A 26,208-nucleotide genomic window follows, 5' to 3' on the forward strand; every position below is an offset into this window, starting at 1 on the left:
CATATACGCTGGTCTACAATGGCTCAAAGTAACTAATCATGGAAGACTTGTGGAGTACATAACACAGTGGACAGGTTCTGAGAGATGGATTCCCCTCACTCAAGGAATCCCCTTTGGAACAGAAGAAGATAATTTTGTCTTTAATTCTAATAAAGAGTAAAATAAAGTTTTCTTTCTAAGATCTGAAAATAAAGGCTGGATGTGGTGGTGCACACCTGTAATCCCTGCTAATTGGGAGACTGAGACAAGAGGATCCTAGGCAAAAAACTTTAGCAAGACCTTATCCCTCCAAATAAAGCTGGGTTGGTGGTACATGCTTCTTAGAAGGTAGACAGACAGGATAGGCTAGAAGATCCTGTTGTAGGATAGGCTAGATAGAGGCTAGCCCTGGGCAAAACCACAAGACTTTAGTTGAAAAATAACTAAAGCAGAAAGACTGGAGATATGGTTCAAGTGCTAGAGTGCTTGCCTAGCAAGCTGGAGGTCCTGAGTTCATTCCCAGTATTGCCAAGGAAGAAAGGGAGGGAAGGAGGAAGAGAAGGGGGGGGGGAGAAAGGGAGGGAAGGAGGAAGAGAAGGGGGGAAATAGAGGGAGAGGGAGGGAAGGAGGAAGATTTGAAAATAATTAAGACCCCATAACCAATTTAAATCTTTTGTTTCACGTCTACAGGTGGTGGGCTACCAGATACCAACCTGCTCCTTTTCTAGAAGACCTGCCTTTGGTTACTGCTGGTTTCTTCTTCACAGGCGGTGCCTGGAAAGTCGAGTGCTCTCTCCACCTCCGAAGCTGAAAGTTAATGAACTTCCACATCATGAATGCTTGAGTAATACAAATGGATGCCAACACAGCAATTCTGAGAAACACAAGAGATAAAGCAAAAAAAAAAAAAAAAAAAAAAAAAATCAAGAAAATGCCATCAAATACATCCGGCTTTGATAGCAGTAATCCAGTACCCCAAATTTTACTTTGTGACGATGGTGTTAACAACAATTCCACTAATAATTTAATCTAGAAGTTAAACAGATATCTTGGTATTTCCATTCAGAAACTATGCAGCATACATGCAAGGATATCAAATGAGTGTTTACTCCCAAACCCTGTATGTATCTCCTTACTTTTTAGGTAACTGATGTTATACGTTGCCTGTAATTTACTGTCACATATCAAGTAGCACAAAGCCCATATGTTAACTGACTATACCTAACAGCCAGCACATTGAAGTTTCCCGTACTGAAATCCAGTTTCTGATTCTCTGCTCTTGCAAGGCCAAACCCAACGGTGAGTACTGAAAGAATTAAGGTCAGAAGTCTTCCCAAAACAAAAAGAACTGCCCAGAGGGAAAATCTGTAAGAAAAATGTGGTAAATCAAATTCATATAATCACAAAACAAGAAAGATTCTACTAATGCTTCTTGGGACAATTTTGAAAAATGTGGACAAAATAAAAGTCAGGCTGTATAATATTTTTTGTAAGTCTAATTCTCATGACAGTCCTAGCTTTTTGTTGTTGTTGTTAAGACTACATTCTATACAAATTAGAGCTTTGTCATGTTTATTTTCAGCTAGACTTTTCTATCAATTTTTTAAGGATCTTTAATGCTGTATTATGTATTCTTTCACCTTGCTTCTGAAAGTTGATTTCTCTTTCACCTCTTTTTCAAAAAGAAAAACATGTAAAAATTATGGAGGGGAAGGGAAAAAAACAAACCGTTTAAATAGGGATACAGGTAGACCCATTGCAACAATGAGATGTACAAGTCCTATGTCGAAAATGAACTTTACAACTTTGGGCGGGGAGGGTTGGGTGGGAGGACTGGGTGAGGGGGCAGGGGAAGGATGGGATGGGAAGGGGAAACAAAGGAGGAGGCGACAATGCTTGATAAGAAATGTACTCATTATCTTGCCCATGTAATTGTAACCCCTCTGTAAAGTATTTTCACAATAAAAAAAAAGAAAAACATGCAAAAGTTAAAGCAGGAAAAGTTGTGGATAGAAAAGTAAGTCCCAAAGCCTTGAAAACTGCCAGTCTCTCTAGCTGAGAAAGACTATACTTAAGAAATTAAAATAGCAGATCTGAGCATTGCTAGTTTCATTTTATTTAAAGCTGCTATACTAACATCTTAAAAAGTAATATAGTTGCCAAGGGTATGGGCTTTGGCAGTCTAGGAAATGACTCCCAATACCAGCTACACAGTAACAAGAATGGTTAATAACTTACCCTTTCTGATACTTTTCATCACTGAAATAAAATAGGCGGGAAATGTGGAAAAGAAATTCAACAAAATAATGCAGCACCAGAAGAACAAGTCCTAGATGATTCAAGCTGTTGAAAGAGCAAATTTAAAATATAAAGAAAATCAATTAAGATATATTAACACACTATCTGCCCCCATCTCCTTACATACCCAGTCACAATCCCAACTCACTTCAAAAGATAAGCTCCAGCAATGTGAAAGAGGTAAAGGCCAATGTAGACAAGCTGACGTGGAATATCTTCCTGCAGAAAAGGAAAATATGCTATAGGTTAAAATGTGCTTACATACTTCTGTTCAAAAGCAGTACAATAAGGTAGAATGTATGGTAAAGAAGAAAGAGACCTGCCAGGTGTGGTTGGCTCACACCTGTAATACTAGCAACTCAGGAGGCTCACCTCTGAGTATATTCTTACTTCTCATTTCCACTTAGCTACATGGCTTTATCAAGTCTTTTTGGGGTGTTATCAGCTATCTCACCTATAAAATGTGAAAACTTCAGTTTGCTTCATTGAGATGAATTGAGAATCCATTCCAGGTTTTTGTTTTTTAATGTCTGTCGTGAGGCTTGCACTTAGGGCCTGGGGACTGTCCTTGACCTTTTTTGCTCAAGACTAGTGTTCTACCACTTTAAGCCACAGCTCTGCTTCCAGTTTTCTGTTGGTTGGGGATAAGAGTCCTGGGCTGGGTTTGAACTGTGATCCTTAGATCTCAGCCTCCTGAGTAGCTAGGATTACAGGTATTAGCCACCAGTGCTGGGCTATAAAGTGTTATTTTTATTTTTGCCAGTCCTGGGGCTTGAACACAGGCTGTCCTTGTGCCCTCTGTCCCTATGCTCCCTGCCCCTCTCTGGCTCAAGGCTAGTACTTTACCATTTGAGCCACGAAGCCACTTCTAGCTTTTTTTCTGAGTAGCTTTTAATTGGAGGTAAGAGTCTCACTGACTTTCCTGCCCAAGCTGGCTTTGAACTGGGATCCTCAGATCTAAACCTCCTGAGTCGATAGGATTATAGATGTAAGCCACCAGTGCCCGGCTGGTTTCAATTTTTTAAATAATAAACATTTACTATATAAACACAATAATAAGAGCCACAACATGCTAGTGATTTGATGGCCAATATTAAAACTGCTGGGTTAGCAGCAGTGAGGTGCTTTTGTTCACCTAGTATAGCCACATTGTTAAAATTTGAGTTTTAGTTCCCTGTCAGCTGTTGTAACTAAAAAAGCTAAAATTCACCTTCTCATTATGAGACCACCTAATTATAGATCATCCATTCTTCAATAACTATACCTTTTTTTCTCTCCCACAGCCCTCAAGTCGACTATTTCTAGCTATCACAAAAGTATTTTTGTAACGTAAATAAAACCCGCTAGTAGCTCATCAATTTAGGAATCACACAGCATTTCTTAAAATATGCAATAAAACACAACACAAAAGTCAATGTGATGGGCTGGGAAGGTGGCTCAGTGGTAGAGCGCTTGCCTTGCATGCCTGAGGCCCTGGGTTCAATTCCTCAGCACCACATAAGCAAAAAGAAAAAAGCTGGAAGTGGCGTTGTGGCTCAAGTGGTAGAGCGCTAGCCTTGAGCTGAAGAACTGAGGGACAGCGCCCAGGCCCAGAGTTCAGGCCCCACGACCGGACCCCCCCCCCCAAAAAAAAAGTCAATGTGATGCATTGTATGACAGTATTTTATTCTAGATTGTATACATTGTATACATTGGGTAGAATTATGAGGAAGACTCTTGTTTTCATCCTTGGCTTGCACAACACAGGTAGTGATTAAATAAGCATCCACTGACTGATGACAAGCCTCTACTTGCTCCTGTTCCCCTTGGATTAGAATGCGCTCTCCCTCCCTCTCTCTCTTTCTCTCTCTCTCTCTCTGGATATATCCATATATACACATACCTTCTATGTTTAGATATATAATATAGATTAATGTATCATATAATATGTAATATACATATTATATATTATAGATAATCTTCTTAGGGTTTCCTTACATTAATGGCCTGGTTAACACTACTCAGGTACTATAGATAATGATTAAAATGACCAGCATGGTAGGCTATGTTACTTCATAAAGACATCGCTAGTCTCTAGTGTAGCTGGGCACAGGCCATACTGGTCCACCATGGCCCCCCTTGCATTTCAGTGAAGGCTGCTTCATCAAATCTGCTGATAGAGCAGTGGGTTTATAAGTACAGTTTTGAGCTGAGAACTCTTGGGTAAAGTTCAAGTGTTATAACAGTAGCTATAAGAGGATCTGAGTGGATTCACATATAGTATTTTATTTTGGGACTCTGAGAATTCCCTAAGACATAATACCAAGTTTACAAAGGTTCTTCTGTTTCTGAAAATAAGTTGTACAGTACCTAAATCCTCTTTCCATTTACATACATAAGTGAAACAATTCTCCTGATAAAAGGAAAGAGAGACAAACGTGTGGAGACATTATGCTAAGGTTCAATCAACAGAGGAATCTGTTTTTCCTTCTTTTATGATAATTTCAAAATAGCTCCTTGTAGTGATATTGTGCAACAGATATTCTAGGAATATAAAGCTGCCACTAAGGGCATGATATGCCTGGTTTTCCAAAGCATAGTTCATCCTTGATACTACATAAAATCATTTAGATAATATACAATAAAACATGTATTTAACTTTATAATTTTATATAAACTAGTAAGATATTCATATATCTTAATAATTAAAATGTCTTGAGTATGATTACATAGAACAAGGAGAGAGTGAACAGTATGCATTAGAAATATGCGAAGATGGTCAAACAGAACAGTGTCATACAAATGACTGAGGCTGGGAATGGCTGCACAGATCCTTAAGATCTGTGAGTCAATACTCCTAGTCTCTGGTGAGAAGAAAGACCAAGGAAACACTTGATTCTTATTAGAGCAGCTTAGTAGGTTATTATTGTTATGTGTGTGTGTGTGGGGGGGGTTCAAGGGGCTTGAACTTGGGACCTGGGTGCTATCTCTGAGCTTTTTTGCTACAGATTAGCACTCTGCCATTAGAGCTTCGGCTCCACTTATGGTTTTCTGGTGGTTAACTGGACATGAGTCTCACAGACTCTCCTATCAGGACTGGCTTCAAACCATGACCTCAGATCTCAGCCTCTTGAATAGCTAGGATTACAGGTGTGAGCTGCGAACACCCAATAGCTTTTTAGTCTTTGAACTGCTGACTGAACTCATTTTTTCACTACATAAAATCTTGTAGAAGTCAAAGCAAAACACTAACCCACTGGAAAAACTTTTATAAAAATGTAACTTATTAGGAAGATTGAACCAATTATTTTAAAGAAACTTACATTTCTGGTCAATTAGTTCATCTCTCTGCACAATGGGGATAAAAAGCTGTAACAATAACAATAATACCAAAACAAATAAAATGAGGGACAGATATGAGTAATACCACAGGAGTGTGGGATTGTGGTTAATAGGAGAACACATACTCTAGATAAAGGCATTCTCATTTGATTAAGAAAATATAACAGTGGTGGAGGTGTTTTTTTTTTTTAATAAGAAATTTTATTTTTTAAAAAAGCAGCTTTTAGCATTGCATTAAAACCCATTCAGGCTTGGTAGTCACATGATTGAGACGACAACAAAAACCTTGTCTAGCACCAGTCTCTGGAGCTTACAGTTTCATGCAGGGTGTGAGAACCAGGAGAGAACTGAGGAGGCTGGGTGAACTAAGAGGGCGCTCATGAAATTAGTTAATTAGTCACACCACAGATTGAAATCAAGGAGTCAGGAAGCTGTCCAAGGATAGCTCATCAGTACTCTACAAAGAGGCCACTTTGGCTTCTCAATACATTTCCTATGGCATTCTATGATTTTGTTGTATGAATTAACATGTTCTCCCAGAAGTCAAAATGTATTATGTAAGATTAGTAATTTCAAAAATACTTGAAGGGAGATACATGTATATACATATATATGTGTGTGCATATATACACTTATATAAGTTACTAGAAAAGCATTTCCAAAGCCTGCCTGCTTGCCTGCCTACCTGCCTACTTTCCTTCCTTCCTTCCTTCCCTTCCTTGCTTCCTTTCTTTCTTTCCTTCTTCCTTCCCTCTCTCCTCCCTTCTTTTTTTTTGGTGCTGGCACTGGGTCTGAAATTCAGAGTGTAAAGTTCTCCATTTTCTTGTTCATGACCGGGACTCTACCATTTCAGCCATGCCTTTAGTCTGGATTTTTGCTGGTTAATAGGAGATACAGTCTCCTGAACTTTAGTGCTCAAGCTGGCTTCAAACGACAATCCTTCGGGTCTTAGCCTCCTGAGCAGCTAGGATTAAAAGGGAGAGCCACTAGTGCCTGCCTAAAGTTCTTACATACTCTTAATGTTTAACAGTTTATACATGGATAAAATCATGAAATAACTCAAAATTCAGAAAATTTTGTTTTTCATGGGATATCGAGTAAGTACAGTACACTTAAATTGTAAAATTTAAAACTATAAATAACTTTAAGTGACATTTTCACCCATCTCAACACCTTTTCATTAAAAAGGGCAATTTTAGTAAATACCTATTTTTATAAGAAAAGCTATTTCCTGACTGCCCTACACTAACAAACTTTGCCCAAACTATCACATATATGCTCACATAGAAGACTAAGATTTTCCTTCAAGTCCTAACCTGAGCAATCGTCTACTTAAATTTTGAATTAGAAATAAAACATAAGTTAGGTTGGCTATGAAATTATTATTACTATTATTATAACTATTTAAGACAGTATCTCCTCCTCTAACTGCTTAGGGGAGTGTCAAAACTCTGGGCTCAAGCAATCCTCTGGGCTCAGCTTCCTGAGTAACTGGGACCATAAGATGTGTGCTATGTGCCTGGCTAAACATAATGATATTTTGAATCTTCTCATGGGCAAATGGGAAACTATTTTAGACTGAAGTGTTTATAATATATGTGGCTTACATTTTCTCTTTAAAAGAAACTAAGTTATTTGTGAGTAAGAGTTCTTGAACTGTTTCTAAGCGTGTTCCATTCCTTTCCTCCCTTCCTTTCTTTTCTGTAGACTGGTTCAAAACAATCACTGTACTAGTTTCTTCCAGCAAAGAGTTCTTCCAAAAATAATTTTCATAGAGTAAATTTTAAGAAACAGCTTAACACATGTGCAGCTGTTACTTGCAAATTATGTTAATTACTTGAAACAGTTACTTTCAACTGTCACATGTAAATGTTAAAAATAGTTTCAGTTAAGTTCTAAGTTATGCAAATTATTCTATAAAAATTAGATTGCATTTCTGGAGAAATGCCATCTGGCAGGAATTGATAAGAGAAAAAGCTTCAAGAACTAAAATGAACAATTACTTTGAAATGTTCCTTTTTTATTTACTAGGATCAATAAAAAAGACAAGAGAAGGGGATTAATAATGAAATCCACAAGTATAATGCCCATGGGTACACAAATAACTAAAGAAAACTCAAAATATTTGAGCCATAGTATTAAGACACCAAGAAACTTTGACACTGTCAGTAACACTGTGTAACTGAACTTTGCACAGCCACAGATATAGTCTATGAATCTGTCTAGGCATATGTCTCTAATCCCAACATTTAGAGGTGAGACAGGAGTACCATGAGTTCAAGGATAGCTTATGCTATATAGCAAGTTCTAAGACAGACTGAGCTATACAGGAAGACCGTGTCAACAAATAAAAACTTTTATCCAAATTGGTAGATAATGGGCATTTAAAATGGCTTATGTGGCCAAGAAAGTGTCCCCCCCTCTTAATCTAATAAAAATTAGTTTACATGTGGCTAGTGGCTACCATTTTGGACAGTACAGTTTCTATGAGCTACATGGGTAGCTCACTAAACATGGAAGGGCTACTGGAAACTGTAAGCCTAGTAATTTTATCTTAATATAGTTCAAGTCATGCATGAGAATATTCATTCTAGTACTTACAAGCAACTTCACTGAAAAAACACTGAATAAAAGTTATCAGGCTGGGATGTAGCTCAGTGGCAAAGCGCTTGCCTAGCAAGTGCAATGTCCTGGGTTCAATCCTCAGTACCAAAAAAGAAAAGACAAAAAAATATATAGTTAAAAGATATCAACATTCAATAAACTAATGTGTGTCAGGTAGTGGTGTTACACACCTGTAATCCTAGCTACTCAGGAAAAAGGCTGAGATCTGAACACAATTTAAAGACAACCTGGATAGGAAAGTCCAAGAGACTCCACAGTTAAAATCTCTAGTTAACCACCAAAAGTCTGGAAGTAGAGCTGTGGCTCAAGGGGCAGAGTAACAGCCTTGAGCATAAAAGTTGAGAGGTAGCATCCAGGCCCAGAGTTCAAGCCCCAAGACCAACGCGTGTGCGCACGCACACACACACACACACACACAGAACTACTAGCTTCTAATTTTGTCCTCTTTTCTAATCTAGCAGAAAAAATTGCTTAAAAAAACTCAGAACACAAAAATAGACATCAAGGGCCTATAAGATGAATTACCTATTTGTAATATGAATAAAAACATAACAGTAAAAAACAAGTGTCTTTGGCTCTTGGAAATGCAGAGCAATCTGGTCACTAAACAGCTGTCACACTTCTACTTAAGAAGCCTTCTCAAAGTAAGAAAGGTGGTTAAAGAAAGGTAACATTTTGAAAGTAAGCAAATGTAAATATACATATATCTGATATGGAATCAAATGAATCCCTATCTCTATATATAACTCAACCATAACAGTTATTAATAAGTAACAAAACTTTCTTCTGTAGCCTTACCCACTTCCTTTCAACTGATATACTTCGAAGTAAATCCCACACAGCCCATCACATTTGGACATCACCATCGAAGGAATGTAAGCTCTTGGCTAACTTATTAAAGGAAAAAGTACTGATGTGTTTGGATTCTATCATTAGAGAATGCCAGTGTGGGAGAAGCAGGAGGAAAGCTGGAAGGAACAGAGGCCACAGAAGAGGCAACACAGAGAGAGAACCTTGGAGACAAGGTAAGCAGCTTTACATTATTAAAAGTAGGAAGGAGGACTTACAGATTTCAGAGGAAAAAAGTGAAAGAAAATGAAGTTGACTTGTGATACCACAGAAGCCCACTGCAGAAAGAGGGCAAAACTAGGAAAGAGGATATTGCAGCACTCCAGGAGTTAACATATTGGTTTAAACAAACATCTTTCCCAAGTGCTAAAAAGGGAATGCTCCACCCACTTCAGGAAAAGCTTCCCTGGTGAATATTTAACCATGGTTTACTTTTTGTTGTCAACATTGAATTTTTCCTTGGGACTTACACAACTGCTACCTGTGATCTGACAAATCATTTTTTGGTCTCATTTGCGAAATAAATAGCTAGAAATATCAATATGATGACTCACACTTAATATTTTTGATTAAATTATAAGTTCCTTTAAATTACCACTAATAAAAATTAAAAATGAGCAATTAGTAGGTCCAATGGGAAGTTCCTCCCCTTAGTTTAATAATGGGTAAGGTTTTTTTCTCAAGAAATACTGAAGGGTAAATGGATCTAAGTAAGGGTAAATGGCTCAAAGTAGTAGAGTGCTAGCCTTGAGCAAAAGAGCTCAGGGACAGTGCTTAGGCCCCAAGTTCAAGCCCCACAATTGACAACATACACATACACACACACACACACACACACACACACACACACACACACACACGGACAGTGCTTAGGCCCCAAGTTCAAGCCCCACAATTGACAACACACACACACACACACACACACACACACACACACACACCACTGAAGGAACACACACACACCACTGAAGGAACACACACACACACACACACACACACACACACACACACACACACACACACACACACACACGGACAGTGCTTAGGCCCCAAGTTCAAGCCCCACAATTGACAACACACACACACCACTGAAGGAACACACACACACCACTGAAGGAACACACACACACACACACACACACACACACACACACACACACACACACACACACACACACACACACACACACACACACACACACACACACACACACACACACACACACACACACACACACACCACTGAAGGATTTTAGTCCCTTTTCAGAAATAGGGAAGGCGAGAGAATGACAGAAAATAGTTGACAGTAAAAAGGTAAGAAACTTTTTTCTTTTTAGGCTTGAACTCTGGGCCTGGGCACTGCCCCTTTGCTCTTCAGCTCAAGGCTAGCTCTCTACCACTTATGTCACAGCTCCACTTCCAAGGTAAGAAACTTTTAAGAAGACTTCACAAAATTAAGAAAAAAATTTTTTACAAATATAAAATCCCAACTTACTTTTTTGGTTTTCTGGAAGTAGAGTTCAGGGAACGCATGTAGCCAGTAAGCCAACTGGGAGATGTAGAAAAACTTCATTTGAAATCTATACAACACAAGAAAGCAAAAAGTATCTTAAAACATATTTTTTTAAAGAATAAAGTAAATACACTGGAAATCAGGACACAAGCAATTATCTTTGTGTTATCATTTCAGACAACTCCTCAGCAGCCATGATCCTCTAGGGCCCTAGCAGAGCTCTGCCCATCAGTCACTTCAGCAAAACACCAGGCAGATAGTATCTGAAGGCAGTGGCTAATACCCACACTGTCTGAGAGGAGCCAGAGCCTTTTATTTACAAGTGAATTAATACTGATTAATAAGTCATGGTAGTGACTAAAAATACAAGGAACTGATCAACCCACAGATTTGTAAGGTTTCATCAAAAAGCAAACAAGAAGGGGGAATAAAAAACCTGGACAAATATCACAATAAAAATCATTATTTACAATTAATATAGGCCAGAAAGAAAAGGATTGGCACAAAGCAAAGGCTCATACATTAATTATCACTGGAATCTGAGACAATCCCAAAGTCAAATATCCTGTTTTCTTCTGTTGCAATTCTATGTGGTTGGAACATGGAAAAAACACTCAAATAAGACAAGAATAAGGCACAGGAGAATCTCCCATGAGATCAGTCTAGAACAATCGTCTCCTCTTTACATGATTTCCCAGTGATCTTTCTGATCCCACTTTTTCTCCCTTCCTTCCCCTCTTCCCCAGAAGTCTAAAGTAAAATACATAAAGCCCATCGAATAAACTCATTTCTGAGGGAAAAATAGTTCTACATAAAGTCTAATTTTTACAACCCCATTTTGTAAAAGCTCACTGAATTAATGTAATTTTTTAAAGTCAGAAAATGATTCATTAGAGTGGATACTATTGCTGGACTTAAAGAGATGTACAGTCATATTATTCTTGTCTTCTTCAAGTCTTTTTCTCTAGTTCTCATATCACAATGTATTTACTGTGGATTGAAGATGGTATTTAGTGAGATGGTAGATGACAAGCACCTACAATCTACCTAACAAAGTAAAGGATATAAAATGAAAAGGAGAGTTCTCACTGCTATTAAGTCTTGGTAGAAATGGGCAATATAAGACTTAGATGAATAAAACAATCAGGACCTTAAGCAGAATCCACATAAAACATAAACCAGTATAAACAAATCAGCAACGAAAATTAAGGTCTGAAGAATGACGAACTTATCTAAATATCTTCATAACCACTGAGCTCCTGAAAGCACCTGAAACCTTATAATACCTAAGTGCAAGAAGTGAAACAGTTGAACCACTTAAAAAACAAGGACTGAGGAGAGATGTGGGGGAGAATGAAAAGCATGAAGAAGATGGAGCTATTAAGAGAAAAGATAAATGTGAATAAAGAAAAAACAAGGCGTATCAAATTAAGGTAATTGTTAAAATCATTTGCCTTATGCTAATAAATATGCTGAAAAGATAATCATTTTTAAAAAGCCCAAAATGACTTTTTCAAAAGGCAATGAAATTGCCAAGACAGTTTCACTTATTTTATGTATTTGCCTGAATTTCTAATGGGAATAGTAATTATGAATCTGCTTGTGATATGATTAGTTTTTAATAAAGAAAAGGCCTCTTAAAAATGACTTACGTCATCAGGTTATGTGGGTAAGCCCTCCACAATATAGTTGGATCTGAGATGTAATTTTCCTAAGAAAGAAGACATAGTTTACCTGTAAGTATCAAGCAAACATTTAGATCCTCAGATTACATTGAACCAAACATCACTTGACAGTCCACTTTTTCATTATTTTTATTACCATTTTAATTGCTTATTTGAATTGGTTATGTATTTAAAAAAACAAACTTCCCCCACAACTAAATGACATATCTGTAACAAGGATATTTTCCTAAAGAACTATATGACTTAAAAAAAATGTATACAACAGATTGTAAATTGAAATTGACATACATCTAAGAGGATTATAAAAACAGCAAAGCAAAATGAAGTATACATTGAGACTGAAAAGTTGAGTTTTAATCTCATCTCCAACATTAAGTGGAAAATTCAGTTTACCTGTTATTCATCTTTAACAGGATGATTTAAAAAATTATGTGCAGGGCTGAGAAGGTGGCTCAGTGGTAGAGTGCTTGCCTTGCATGCATGAGGCCCTGGGTTTGATTCCTCAGCACCACATAAGCAAAAAAGAAAAAAGCTGGAAGTGGTGCTGTGGCTTAAGTGGTGGTAGAGCGCTAGCCTTGAGCTGAAAAGCTGAGGGACAGCGCCCAGGCCCAGAGTTCAGGCCCCATGACCAGACCTCCCTCCCCCCCCCCCGCCCCGCAAAAAAAAGAAATTATGTGCCTAACAAAACTAAAAAAATGAGGAAACCATGAAATATTATAAAAATGTAGGGGATTCTTATTTCAGAGATTAAAGTTGATACTGCCTTCCCCCTCTTCACTAGAGTGAGACAACCCAAGCTTTTGATTGTTTTCCCTGAAAAATTATACATTTTAAGTTGTCTGGAAAACGACTGGAATGTTTTCGAAGGAGGGAGTGACTAGAAACATTGTAGCTCATGTGACCTAGTAAAGATTCTAATTTTATTTTTGCTAATATACAGGTATCTGAAAATGATCATAAGATATAAAAAAAATCCCTAGAATGATTACAAATGCAGATGGCTTTCTGAAACAGTGAAGGGAATTTTTTCTGTATAAAAAACCAATAGAACTGGAAGCCGGTGGCTCATGCCTGTAATCCTAGCTACTCAGGATGCTGAGATCTGAGGATCTTAGTTCAAAGCCAGCCCAGGCAGGAAACTGTGAGACTCTTATCTTCAATAATCCACCAGAAAACTAGAAGTGGCACTGTGGCTCAAGTGGTAGAGCGTTCAACTTGAGCTGAAGAGCTTAGGGACAATGCTCAGGCCCAGAGTTCAAGCCCCATGACCAACCAAAAAAAAAACACAAAAAACTAACAGAGACATTGATCACTAGCATGCTTAATTCACACTGTCACTTTAATAGAGTTTCTAATCAAGAAGAGAATGGAGAACAATAATAAGAATGACATACTTACAGAGATTAAAATGAATGTGCCCCAAACACAAGCAAAAAGGTAGAATGCACTAAGCTGACCAGATTCGTTGAATTTGCTGTGCTTCGTTTTGGAGAAGTGCATTCGTCTATTAATTTTCTAAAAATAAAAACAGCTATTAGTAATTAAGAGTAAATTATAAAATGTATTTAATATATGACTATCATAGCATGGACAGCTAGTGCTTTACAAAATGTAGATTTCTAAGAATGAATACTTACATCCAACACATACTCTTGAATTATGGCATGAATAATTATCGCCACTAGCATGTAGAAGAAAACTGTAGCCAAATCTTTGATACCATAGTAATAAAGGGACGCTGATTCAGTAGCTTGTTCCTCTGAAGGCCAAAAAGGACACACATACACAAAAATATACATAAGATTATAAAAACAGCACTAAATACAACACAGTTATAGAAACAAACGAAAGAAGACTAACCCAGTTTTTTTAAAAAAAGGTCTCTAAAAACATCCTAATTTGTTCCTAGACTTCTCAAGTCTTAGGGGGCAATAAAAACTGAGGAGAATGCTATCTAAAGACCCAAAGCTTCAGAAATTACTTACAAAGACTTGACAAATGTTAGTAACACCATCACAGACCAAAAAACGGGGGACGGGGACCCCACTCCCTAACCTGGGATTATCTCAAGGGTATAGATCAAATTGAGAAGAGTTACACTTGGTCTCTTTGCCTCTTTTCAGGAACTTTTGAAAAGTCCTACTTTCAAATGAAATACTACATTATCATTTTGGTGGAAACACTGACTTGATCTTTAGCTGACTTAGTTTTGATTTAGCAGCCAAACCAGAGGCCAAGACTACTCAAAATTTTTAATGCTTACAATTGCTTTACTTTTTCAAAACAAATAATCAAATCTTGTGATTTGCTGATACTTGTTCTCAAGTTTTATGTGTATGAGTCTATTTAGGTAAAATGAACTTCTCTGGAATAATTAAATGTTAAAAGAACATGGTAGGTTTATATAATCTGATATCTAAGTGATCAAATAAAGTATTTATACAATTACATATAACTGAACCAAAACCCCACTCAATGTCATGTACCTGGATTTCACATTCAAATTAAAAACATTAGTTCAGATTAACTGCTTGAATATATTCACACTTAATTAACCAGATATATCAATCTCTCACTCACACTAGTTATACTACTATATTCAACTACAGCCAGCTTCCTATAACAACTTGATTCTCACACTGCAAAGAAATAAAAAATTTTGAAATAGAAACCTAAAGTATAGTTTGGAGGCAAATACCTGGTAATTCCTAAAGTTTAATGACATTGTAATCAAAATAATTGCTAAGAGGTAGAACACAATTTAAAAACAGCAAACAAAATAATTATGTGTAATAATAAAGGCCATTTTAGATACAAAATATAACATATATGTCAGAAAAACTGAAACAGTACATTGTGCCCATAGAAGCCTTAAGTAAAGGACACGGAACAAATTTAATATATTGATTTAAAATTTTTTTCTTATTAATAGATTGGAAAAAGCAACTCATAAAGTTCTTCAATGGAATTTCATAGCTACTCACACACAAAAAAGAAGATAAACATTAAACATATAATATGGATTCTCATACAATATGTAGGACAAAATCAACCCAAATCAATAATCAGATCTTATATAACAAAACCATCAAAACAATATCTGTCTCATTATGGGCTATGAGGATGAATGCAGAATCAAGTATTTGTAAATATGTCCCAGTTTATTTAACTGAACTACTACAATAGGAAATTCTTAATGAACACTACCTACCTGTTGCAGGGAGAGTTACATTATACTGAAGAGTAACAAAAATGATAGATGCTTTTGCTGTTATCTAGAAAGAAAAAAAAAAAAGAGTTTATAACCCTCAAATAAACCAGGTATAAAAACATTATAGATTTGGCTCCCAAATCTAAGAACTGAGGTATCCTAGACACACCCCTATCAGCTCAATGGGAGTGCCTCATGTCCTGGGTTGAATGTGGGAGTTATGATAATTCTGTAATTTAAATTCTGCAATTTAAATGAGACTATGTAATTTGTCCCCAACTTTAAGTGACACCCTCTTGCAGTTACAGTAAACGACTTCACAAATGGTTCTCTACCACAGAACTATGTAATGAACACAAAGCTCCCATCGACAAAGTTTTTGAATGTAATTTAATAAAAGCACAGATAGCATTTGAAAAAACCATATCAAATGTAGTGTCTAAGTATTAATCTCCCAAACAACTAATGTTTAAGTGACTTGACTATTAGTAAAGTAAAGGGGCTGCGAAGGTGGCTCAGTGGTAGAGCGCTTGCCTTGCATGCATGAAGCCCTGGGATCAATTCCTCAGAACCACATAAGCAAAAAAAGAAAAAAGCCAGAAGTGGCGCTGTGGCTCAAGTGGTAGAGTGCTAGCCTTGAGCTGAAGAGCTGAGGGGCAGTGCCCAGGCCCAGAGTTCAGGCCCCATGACCGGACCTAAAAACAAACAAACAAACAAACAGAAAGTGGAATGATAACTCAGCTTGGATAAATAGCAGGCACAGTGGTACGTACACAGTACACACACACACACACACACACACATACACACACACACACACACTCACACACACACTCACACACTCACATGCATGCACGCACCCCAAAATCAAATCAGGCCAGGCGCTGATGGTTCACGCCCATGATTCTTGCCACTCTAAAGCCTGAGATCTGAGGACTGAAGTTGGAAGCCGGCTAAGGCAGTAAAGTATGTGAGACACTTATCCCCAACAAACAACTCAGAAAAAAGCCGGAAGTGGTGCTGTGGCTCAAGTGGTAGCCTTGAGCAAAAAGAAGCTCAGGGACAGCACCTAGGGCCTGAATTCAAGCATGGGGATAAGCACAAAAAACAAAAACACAGACCCAGTGAAGAAAACAAATCAGCCTCCATGACAAGCTCAGCGGTGTCAAAAGGACAGGTAAATAAAACTGTTGTAATACCATCAAGTCAGTGTCAACATACACACAATGAGTAGACAGACAAACAGTGAATTTCGTTTCCTGGGGTAAGAAACAAAGCCTGTTCTGGAAATGCTTCTCAGAGAAGATGGGGGGGCTGTTCCCAACATGACATTGGGAAACAGAAGTCTTCCCATCAGCGAGAGGGGACAGGGGACAGAGGTTGAAGAGGGCAGTACAGGGTAAGGTAAAGCAGCAGTACACACAGTGTCAACTATAGCATAAACGTCTTCAGGGAAGACAGCAGAAAAGTCCAGAAATTACTGAGTGCTTTGAAAGCATTTTGTTGACTTGAGTAGTTCACACAACTGGAGGATTTTAAGGTGATGGATGTCTATTTATACTTTTTAGGAAGGCTGCTGACTATAGCCTACTAAGTGGTCTCTCAAGCCCCCTCAGATCTTCTGTACCCCAAAACTACAATAATCTAGTAGTGTCATTATGTTCCTTTCTCCACCTACACTAAAAATCTTTCTTTGGATTCCCGGCTTTCTAGGATTATGTGGCCTATACTCCATTACCAACTCCATATGTGACTCTTTAATGCCTCCTCAACTTCATCTTCATTTCCTCTTGCTCCCTGGTCTCCACTGTCCCTCCACCACAGGATCCTGGCATTTCTAAGAATCTTGTTTAGATCTCAATTCAATCACAATTTTTCAAGGAAGCCTTTGCTGTCTTCCTAGAGTAGGGCATTTTCTTTGTCAGGTTAATGAGAACTGTTTTACCTTCCTTCAGAACACATACTTTGCTATGATCATACTAATTTCTGTCTCATTCTTTATAAAGACTCTCTAAGTGCTAGGGCAATGCCTGTTTCTCTGTTACAGTATGCTCAGAGCCTACTATGGGACCTAGCAAATATTAGGCAACTGGTCAATAGTAATAGTCATATATTTTTACCTGATAGAGATAAAATACCACTTAGAGTAAGTAAGCATGTCAAGTAGAAGGCTTTGCAAGAGCCTACAGAAAGGTAAGTAAGGCCTGAAAGAAGGCAGTGGGAGTGGACAGAGAAGATTCTCCGGAAATAGAATAGGGCTTAATAAATAAAAGACAAAGTCAAAGATTATTGATGTTTATTTACAGCTTAAATAACTACTACTAATAAAAGTGAAAGACAAAAAGAAGAGATGTGGGATGAAAAAGAAGAAAGTGAGTTTGGACATCCTGAGATTTCTGTGATATAAACAAGTAGAGAAAGTAGCAGGTAGCTAAAACTTAAATCTAGATCTTAGCAGGGAGGGCCTAGCTTACAGATTTCTATTTACACAGAGATTGAGCTGTGGAGTACTGGAATCCTATATAGAAGGTGTGTCGTATTTATAGGAAAGACATCAGATCTGTGGAGAGGGCATAGAAAAAGCCAACACTGAAGTCCTGTTGTAATTTGGATAAATGTCTCCAAAGGCTTGTTCTCCTGCATAAGATGTTAAGAGTCTTTAAGAGGGGGCTGGGAAGGTGGCTTAGTGGTAGAGTGCTTGCCTTGCATGCATGAGGCCCTGGGTTCGATTCCTCAGCACCACATAAGCAGAAAAAGCCAGAAGTAGTGCTATGGTCAAGTGGTAGAGCACTAGCCTTGAGCTGACGAGCTGAGGGAGTGCCCAGACCCAGAGTTCAGGCCCCATAAGAGGTCTTCCAGTGAGTGGAAGTATGACCTCCAAAATTGATTGGAGGTCTCTCTCTCTCTCTCCCTCCCCCCCGCCCGTACCACCTCTCTACTTTTCTCTACTTTGACTTTCCCATTTTGAGGTGAATGATGTAACCCACCATTACGTACATAGTCTTGCCACAAGCCCAAAAGCAATAGGACCAAGTAACTACACACTGAAACCTCCAAAGCTGTGAGCCAAAATTAGTTAACAGAAAGCAACCATAGTCCCCACAATGAAGAAGAAATACCCAGAGGGCAGGGAGAGAATTGAAGAGAGCCTGGCATCCCCAAAGTTGAGGAAAATGTTTCAAAGGGGGGGCAGGTTAACAAAGTTAAATGTCCAAGAGGGGTGTGGCTGTCAGAGAGAGTGCAACAGACCAGATAATGTAAGCAGCACTGGCCAAGGCTTGAGTGGATTCAACAAGCATTGAGAAGCAGCCAACTGCAATGAACTGAAGAACATAACAGGAGAAGAACGTGAAATTCAGTAGAAGCCAAGTGAAGACTGGTGTTTTCAGTTGGGAGACAAAGCTTGCATGTGTGGGCAGCAGCAAAGGTGCTAGGGAGAAGAGGGAAGTTAAGCACACAGGCTGTGAAAAGGGGCGAAGTCTCCTTGAATGTTCCCTCTTAGGCTGGGGAGGAGGTAGCAAAGGTAGATATGTGGACTCTCCCCTTTCCAAAATGTTTGGAATCGGAAGAATTTTGCATTTCAAATTTCTTACAACTATGGAATACCTGCAGATGCATGAGAAATCTTAGGAATGGGACTCAACTCTAATCATAGAATTCATTCATGCTTCAGATACAACTTCTATACCTACCCTGAAGGTGATTTAAAAGCATACTTAATGGCTCTGTGTTTTGAGCACAATCTGTCATGTGAGGTCTACTTGTGGTTTTATACTGGTGCTTCAAAAGTTTTATCTTTTACAGCAATCTGGATTTTGGTATGAAAGCTGCTCAACCTGTAATGTACAAGTCAGATAAGATACAGAAATTCAAAAGGCAGGAAACTGAAGAAATCTGTATCTGGTAAGCTTTTTCTTTTGTTGTACAATGTCACACGTTAAGCAATAATGAAGACCTGACTAAAAAGTATGGACATAATTCTTACATGGAAAGAAGTTAGCTAGGAAAAGTAAAACATGGATATTGCTAATGCCCGAAGCTAAAAATCTTGATTGTAATATTATCTAGCTGGACAAGTATGTAACTTTTTCTAGTATCCCTCAACAATCTGTGAATTGAGAGGCACAAAGTCAGAAACAGCTAGATGTGGTGACACACACCTATAATCCCAGAACTCAGAAGGCTGAGGCAAGGAGAATGTAGAATTTTGAGGACAGCCTGGGCTATGTATTAAGAACCTGTCTCAAAGAAAATGAAAAGGAAAAAAAAAAGGCATAAACATTCATCTCCTTTACTCAGTTTCACTTCCTGCAATTTCAGTTATTCATAGTCAACAGCAATCTGAAAATATTAAATGGAAAATTCCAAAAGTAAACATTAAGTTTTAAGCTGTGGGCTGTTTTTAAGCAGTATGATGCAATCTTGTGCTGTCTCACTTCATCTAGTCCAGGATAGAAGTCATGTTTGTTCAATGTATCTGTGCTGTATGTGCTACTAGCCTGGTAGTTAGTATTGGTTATCAGATTAACCATCAAGGCAGGGCTTGGTTCAGGAGCCTTTATTTGCAGACTAATTAACACTTGCATTTGCCTTACTTCATCTCATTGTATACCATCTCCTCTCATCACAAGGAGGACAAGTAAGCATAACCCTATTTTGAGGGAGACCACATTCACATACTCTATAGTATTTTGTTATAATTGTTCTACTTTATTATTAATCTCCTGATGTACCTAATTCATTAAACTTTATTATAGGTGTGTATGAATAGGAAAAACATTAGAACATATAGGGCTTGGTAGTTTATGTGGTTTGGGGCATCCACTCAGGATTTAGGAGCATCCCTATAGATAAAGGAGAGTGAAGCATATGCAAGGGGGCAAAAAAAAAGCAAAGCAGGGAGGGGCTGATTAACTGGAGGGCAGGAAAAGGGCTGAAAAGAGGGCTGGGAAGATGGCTTGGCGGTAGAGTGCTTGCCTAACATGCATGAAGCCCTAGGTCCAATTCTTCAGTACCACATTAAAAGAAAGAGCCAGAAGTAGTGCTGTGGTAGAGTACTAGACTTGAGCAAAAGAAGAACTCAGGGACAGTGCCCAGGCTCTGAGTTCAAGCCTCAGGGCTGGCCAAAAAAAAAAAAAAAAGGCTGAAAAAAGATAGAGCATCTGCATCTTGTATATATATATTTATAATTTGAGAAGGGGAAGGGACATAGCAAAATGCTTTTAAATAAGGATACAGGTTGACATATTGTAATAGTGAGATATAGAAGACACTATGTTGAAAACGAACATTACAACTTGGGGAGGGGGAGGAAGGAGTTGGGGAGGTTGGGAGGGAAGGGATGGTAGGGGAAAAACAAAGGAGGAGGTAACAATGCTTGACAGGAAATGTATTCATTACCCTACTCATGTAACTGTAACCCCTCTGTACGGTATTTTCACAATAAAAATCTATATATGGAAAAAAAAGAAATAATTACCACAACCAAGAGACAACCCCTGGAACAGGAGAAAAATCTTCACCAGCTTTTCAACAGATGCAAGATTAATATCTAGAATATACAATCAGCTAAAAAAAATCATAAAGAGAACAAGTAATCCAATGAATAAATGGGCAAGTAAATTAGACTAAAAGAGAGAGAGAGAGAGAATCAGCACAGCATACAAGTAGCAGAATAGCAGGTAAGTTTTTGGCTGACCTCTGTTACATTGGAATTCAAGACCTGGAGAAAAATCAGATCTACATGATTTAAAAAAAGAAAATAAAGAAAAGTCTACAATATGGCTCTTCAAGAGAGTTCCAAAGTGAGACAGAGATGAAGATGACAAGAATAGAAAAGTCTAGTAAAGCTCGTATATCGAAATTTGGGCAAGGATTCATTACAGAATAAGAACAGAAGCTTGTTTATGTTAACAAAGTTAACATAATTTCATGTAACCATTTTAACCACGTTGATTACTGAATTTCACATAGCTTTTCTTTCTTTAGACTTTATACACACGCACTGACTCCTCTCTCCTGCCGCTACATCCTGTCTCTAGTTTGTGATAGGAGGTTACCATTACCACAGCTAAGAAAACTTTGTGTCAGAGTCTTTTACAAACAAATGAAATTCCTCAAAATTTAGCATGAAATTCTAAAAGCAACAAAAATTCAATTATCCTTTTATGTTAGGCTTCCAAATAAAATTAAAATCTGACATCCAGTTGGTTTAACATGTGACATTAAGCAGAATAAGAAGAAAAAAAATTACAAACCCCAAAAGGGCTAATAGAAGAATCAAATCAGAAGTCATTCTCCTAGATATTAGAGGGCCTCTTATACTTCACATTAATACTATTGGTCTCCATCTATTAAAAAATATGAATTATTCAGACCTCTATTAAGTTGCTATACACACTGGGTTCCTAAAAAGTGAAGCCAGTTTCTTAATATCAAATTTCACTTCACCACCATACATAAATTACTTTAAAAACAAGAGAAAACAAATTTTATCATTAAAATTATCATTAAAACAAGCCATGCTTAAAAATGAAACAAGCCTCCAAAACAGTTCCAAGATTGTTTTAGCTGCAAAGATTCCCCAAACCTGAAAGGCACAAGCAACCCCCAGATTTCTGACCTTCTGTGTGGACAGTCACTCTCTTCTAGAAGGAAGTATTTCTCTGTGAATCCCTAACTCTGCACTCCTCTTGTGCATCCTTACTTTTTAGAAAGCTTTAAGTGCTGTTATTTTTTTGACTGTTCAAACTGTCCTAATTCAAAGATGAAATCATAATTACACTTATGTTCTGTGGACAGCTACTGACTACGAAAAATCAAAAACAAATAGAAACAAAAAAAAAAAAAACCTACAAAACTACAATTGCAACACTTACAAGAACTTTTTTTCAACAATATAAAGTTACTGGAAACCCCTCTTACATTTCTCCTAATCAGATTACTTCCTTATTCCTTCAGTCTATTTAATCTTTTCTGTATTAACTGTTGGACACTTTCACATATAAAAATGTTGTCAACTATTTTACAACTTAGATGAATTTCCAAGGAGTAAGTTATGTTCTTCTCAGCTGAACACTGATGGAGGCATAATACAAGTTAGTAAACCTGATTCTTTCAATAAGCCAATGAGGCCTGCTGAAGCTTAAGCCCACATAGGCCCTTCCTTGAATATGGATCTCTTTAGCTTCACAACCTTTAGTTTTATAGTATACTCACTTAGCTTCATTTTGGTTGTAATATAGTACGTTATTTCCTATCTCATAAATCCTCTGCCATTTCCTCAATATACTTACACAAATGCATTAACCGTTCTGCAAAAACCTCTACTTCAAAACTATAGTTCTATAATTTTGTTAACTAAGATGCAAAACTCATCTCATCAATAGATAACATATTTTCACTATCCTAAAATTCTTAACATATGGTAAGGAAAGCAAACAGTCTGTACAAACTTCCCTCTTCGGTGCACCATTTATTTGAACATTCCTTTGGAAATAACTTTTAAAACTCCTACTTAGCCCCACATTGGTGGCTCACGCCTGTAATCCTAGCAACTCAGGAGGCAGAGATCTGAGGACTGCAGTTTGAAGCCAGCCCAGGCAGGAAAGTCCATGAGACTCTTACCTCCAATACATTACTCAAAAAAGCCAGCAGTGGAGCTGGGTTACAAGTGGCAGAGTGCTAGCCTTGAGCAAAGAGATCAGGGATGGTGCCCAGGCCCAGAGTTCAAGCCCCAGGACTAGCAAAAGACAAACAAAACTACTTTACTGCTGACATGAAAGTGAAAATCTATTCATTTGCTAACACAGAAAAATTTGGGTGGTGAACTTCCTTGAAAATGTGGTAAAAGAATGAGAACTAGTTTAGATAAAAGCAAAATTATAGCAATACCAAGTGTCAGAATTTCTGATTTACATTCTAATTCATTCAAATCATTTGCCTTACAAGTCATGATATTCCTGAATGTCTGCAGTCTTCTACCACATGTTGCATATACACAAGTATTACTTTAGTATCAGAGAAAAAAGTATATATAAGTACCAAATTCAAGGAGTACAAATGCCTTCCCTTTCCCCTTTCTTCTCCTCCCTGGGTCTTTTCATGCCTTCCTCCCTCATCCTCCTTATTTTGTGGTGCTGTCATTTGAACCCAGGGCCTTCCTGGCACATGCCAACGCAAGCACTGGGAGCTGAAAGGAATGCAGGCAGTAGAGCATTTGCTTAACATGCTAGAGTCAGAGTTCCACTCTCCCCCTCAAAAAAAAAAAAAATAAAGCAAGCACTATACACTCGATCTTATCATTTTAATCTCCACATTTTTATTAGCATTAATTAGTTGTACAAAGGGGTTTCCTTTTGAGTTGTTCATATATGAATGCAGTCTACCTTGATCAGACTCACCTCCATCTCTCCCTCTTCTTCCCTCACCAAACCAATCTCAACAAGCCTCACGGTTCCATTTCCATATGTATACATAAAGCATAGGACCCAGTCACCCTCTTTCACCACTCCAGGTTCTTTCTCTTCCCACTAGGACCCACACCTGAACAGGACCTGTGCTTTTGGTCCTGTCATTCATTCATCGTGTATGTTCATTGTTCAAAGAGGTTTTGCTGAAGTATTTCCAGCAGCATGATGAGCTTGACCCCGACTTCCTCTCACTTCCCTGTCCCCACTACCCCGCATTTTTTTAACTTCTTTCATCAATGTATTATACATTCATATAATAGTTTGTAAACTGTCACGCCTAAACATCCCATTACTCCATCCTGTGTCAATAGCTATATGAAGATAAGTGATTTTTATATCCTTATAAAGGGCGGAAAACGGAATCTCAGCTTTGGGTCAGGATAGTAAGCTTGTGGCGTATGTTAGTTCTAGTCTGTTTCCTGTCAACTAAACCTGCTACCCTTTAAATAGTGGTTTCTACCATACATGAAACTATCAGGAATAAAATCTCTAGCTAGATTCAGAAAAAAAGTTACCTAACAACAATGTAAAAAGAAAAAGAAATGCAAACAAACATTCATCTTTTGGTTCCCCAGCAGCCTTTTATTCCATTAGTTTTTCTCAAGATTCTTAATTTCACTCGTATTTTTAAAGCACTATTCTTGGAACTGGTAATAGACTAGTAAAAAAAAAATAACAATAATCTTTGTCTTCCATACGGAGAGAAATGAGAAAATGAGACACATCAGTACATAAAGAAAACATTGAGTCTATCTGCGGGGACACGGGGCCAAACGTGTAAAAAGGGGAAAGCCACGGGCTTGCGTCTCGGGGAGCGAGTTAAAAACCCGTGGGAGGCCACACGTTCACCTTACAAAGTTTATTAACCACATTCAACAGCTGTTAAGTAAGTCGTCAAACACGAGGGGCGTGGGAAGAGAATCTACGCGCTCCCGACGTTCTCCTCCCCCGGCCCGGTGCCGGCGCGGGCTGCTGGAAACCTCCATTTAGGTCCCTCCCCCCGCCTTTTTTGGGGGGTTAAATTTTTAAAATTTATTTTTAGGACGGCAAAAAGCCAGCGCCAGGCCAGAAAGTTCGGGAAGTGGCCGTAAGTCAAGAACGAACAGCATCGGGGTGCGTCCCCCCCCTCCCGGGGTCCAGCGACCACCGCCCTCCCAGCAGGCAGCAAGCACCCCGCCGCGGGGCTCCGTCACTTTCTCCTCCGCCCCAGTCTTGATCCTCCCCGGAGGCGGGGGGACCCCCCCTTCGTCACCCCGATCTCCTGAACCGTCCCTCCCCTTCCACTCCACTCCCCCCCCCACGCCGCGGCCCAGGCGGGCCGCCCCCCAATCCGCCCACCGCGCCCGCCCGCCCGGCTCCCCGGCGCTGGGCCGCCCCCGCCCGCCGGCCCCTCGCCGGCTGCCACGTAACCCTTCGCGGGAACCAGGAACTGCGCGGCGCCGCCGGCCGGCCCGAGGGGGCGGCGGGGCCCGGGGCCGGGGGGCCGACGCGGCGCCTCCCCCACCCCCCAAGTCCGCGGGGCGCCGGCGAGGCCCGCGGGAGCCCCGCATCTCCGGGATGGCCTCGGGGCGAACGGGACGAGGGGGTGCAGGCCCGCACCTCGGGGCTGGGGCCGCGTCTCCCGGGGTGTGTGGGGGGGTCCCACGGCATCCACTCTCCCCCCCCACCCCGCCCCGTGTTCCACCCTAACTGCGATCCCGGCCTCAGGGAGGGACCACCGAGCCAGAGACCCGGGCCCGGCCGGGGTCGGTGGGGCTGGAGCCGAGTGGGCGGTTGGGGCGCGGGGCGGGCTCACCTCGAACATGAGCCCCAGCAGGAAGACCATCGCCACACAGGAGACGATGTCCGCGTGATTCTGCAGGACGAACTCATGGCTCAGGATCGGGGGGCTCTTGCTGCTCTTCTTGCGAATCGCCATGGTGGGGGGCTCACCGCCCGTGCCTGCAGGTGCTGCGCCGGGCTCCGCGCTCTCCAGCTGCTCACCGACTCGCCGCCGCGGCCGCCGCCTCCCCCGGGCTGCCACTCACCGCCCCGCCGCCGCCGCCGCCACCGCCGCCGCCGCCGCCGCCGCCGCTCGCTGGGGCTTCACTTCCCATCCCACAGCCAGTACGCAGCCGCCGGGGCCGCCCGGAAAAAAAAAAAAAGAGGAGGGAAAAAAAAAAAAAAAAAAAAGCACAGCAGGCCAGCCCGCAGCGGGGGCGGGCATGCGCACTCAGGACGCGGCGCGCTCTCGCGCCGGGGCCGCCCTGGCCAGCC

General features: G+C 39.7%; 1 protein-coding gene across 1 annotated transcript in view; it reads right to left on the minus strand.

Annotated features, from left to right (window-relative positions):
- Tram1 (translocation associated membrane protein 1) overlaps positions 1 to 25,991 on the minus strand; it is a 36,920-nt gene extending 10,929 nt beyond the window's left edge. Inside the window, exons 1-10 of the mRNA XM_069990909.1 lie at positions 25,748 to 25,991; positions 15,482 to 15,545; positions 13,908 to 14,029; positions 13,669 to 13,785; positions 12,238 to 12,296; positions 10,568 to 10,652; positions 2,426 to 2,496; positions 2,218 to 2,322; positions 1,201 to 1,344; positions 693 to 853 (exon numbers count right to left, since the gene is read on the minus strand). Coding sequence (XP_069847010.1) covers positions 693 to 853; positions 1,201 to 1,344; positions 2,218 to 2,322; positions 2,426 to 2,496; positions 10,568 to 10,652; positions 12,238 to 12,296; positions 13,669 to 13,785; positions 13,908 to 14,029; positions 15,482 to 15,545; positions 25,748 to 25,870 — 1,051 coding nt within the window. The 5' untranslated portion in view covers positions 25,871 to 25,991. The remainder of the gene's footprint in view (positions 1 to 692; positions 854 to 1,200; positions 1,345 to 2,217; positions 2,323 to 2,425; positions 2,497 to 10,567; positions 10,653 to 12,237; positions 12,297 to 13,668; positions 13,786 to 13,907; positions 14,030 to 15,481; positions 15,546 to 25,747) is intronic.
- Positions 25,992 to 26,208: the final 217 nt, after the last annotated feature.

Source organism: Dipodomys merriami, unplaced genomic scaffold (assembly GCF_024711535.1).
Source record: "Dipodomys merriami isolate MVZ:Mamm:240054 unplaced genomic scaffold, mDipMer1.0.p SCAF_4, whole genome shotgun sequence".
Classification (NCBI taxonomy): Eukaryota; Metazoa; Chordata; class Mammalia; order Rodentia; family Heteromyidae; genus Dipodomys; species Dipodomys merriami.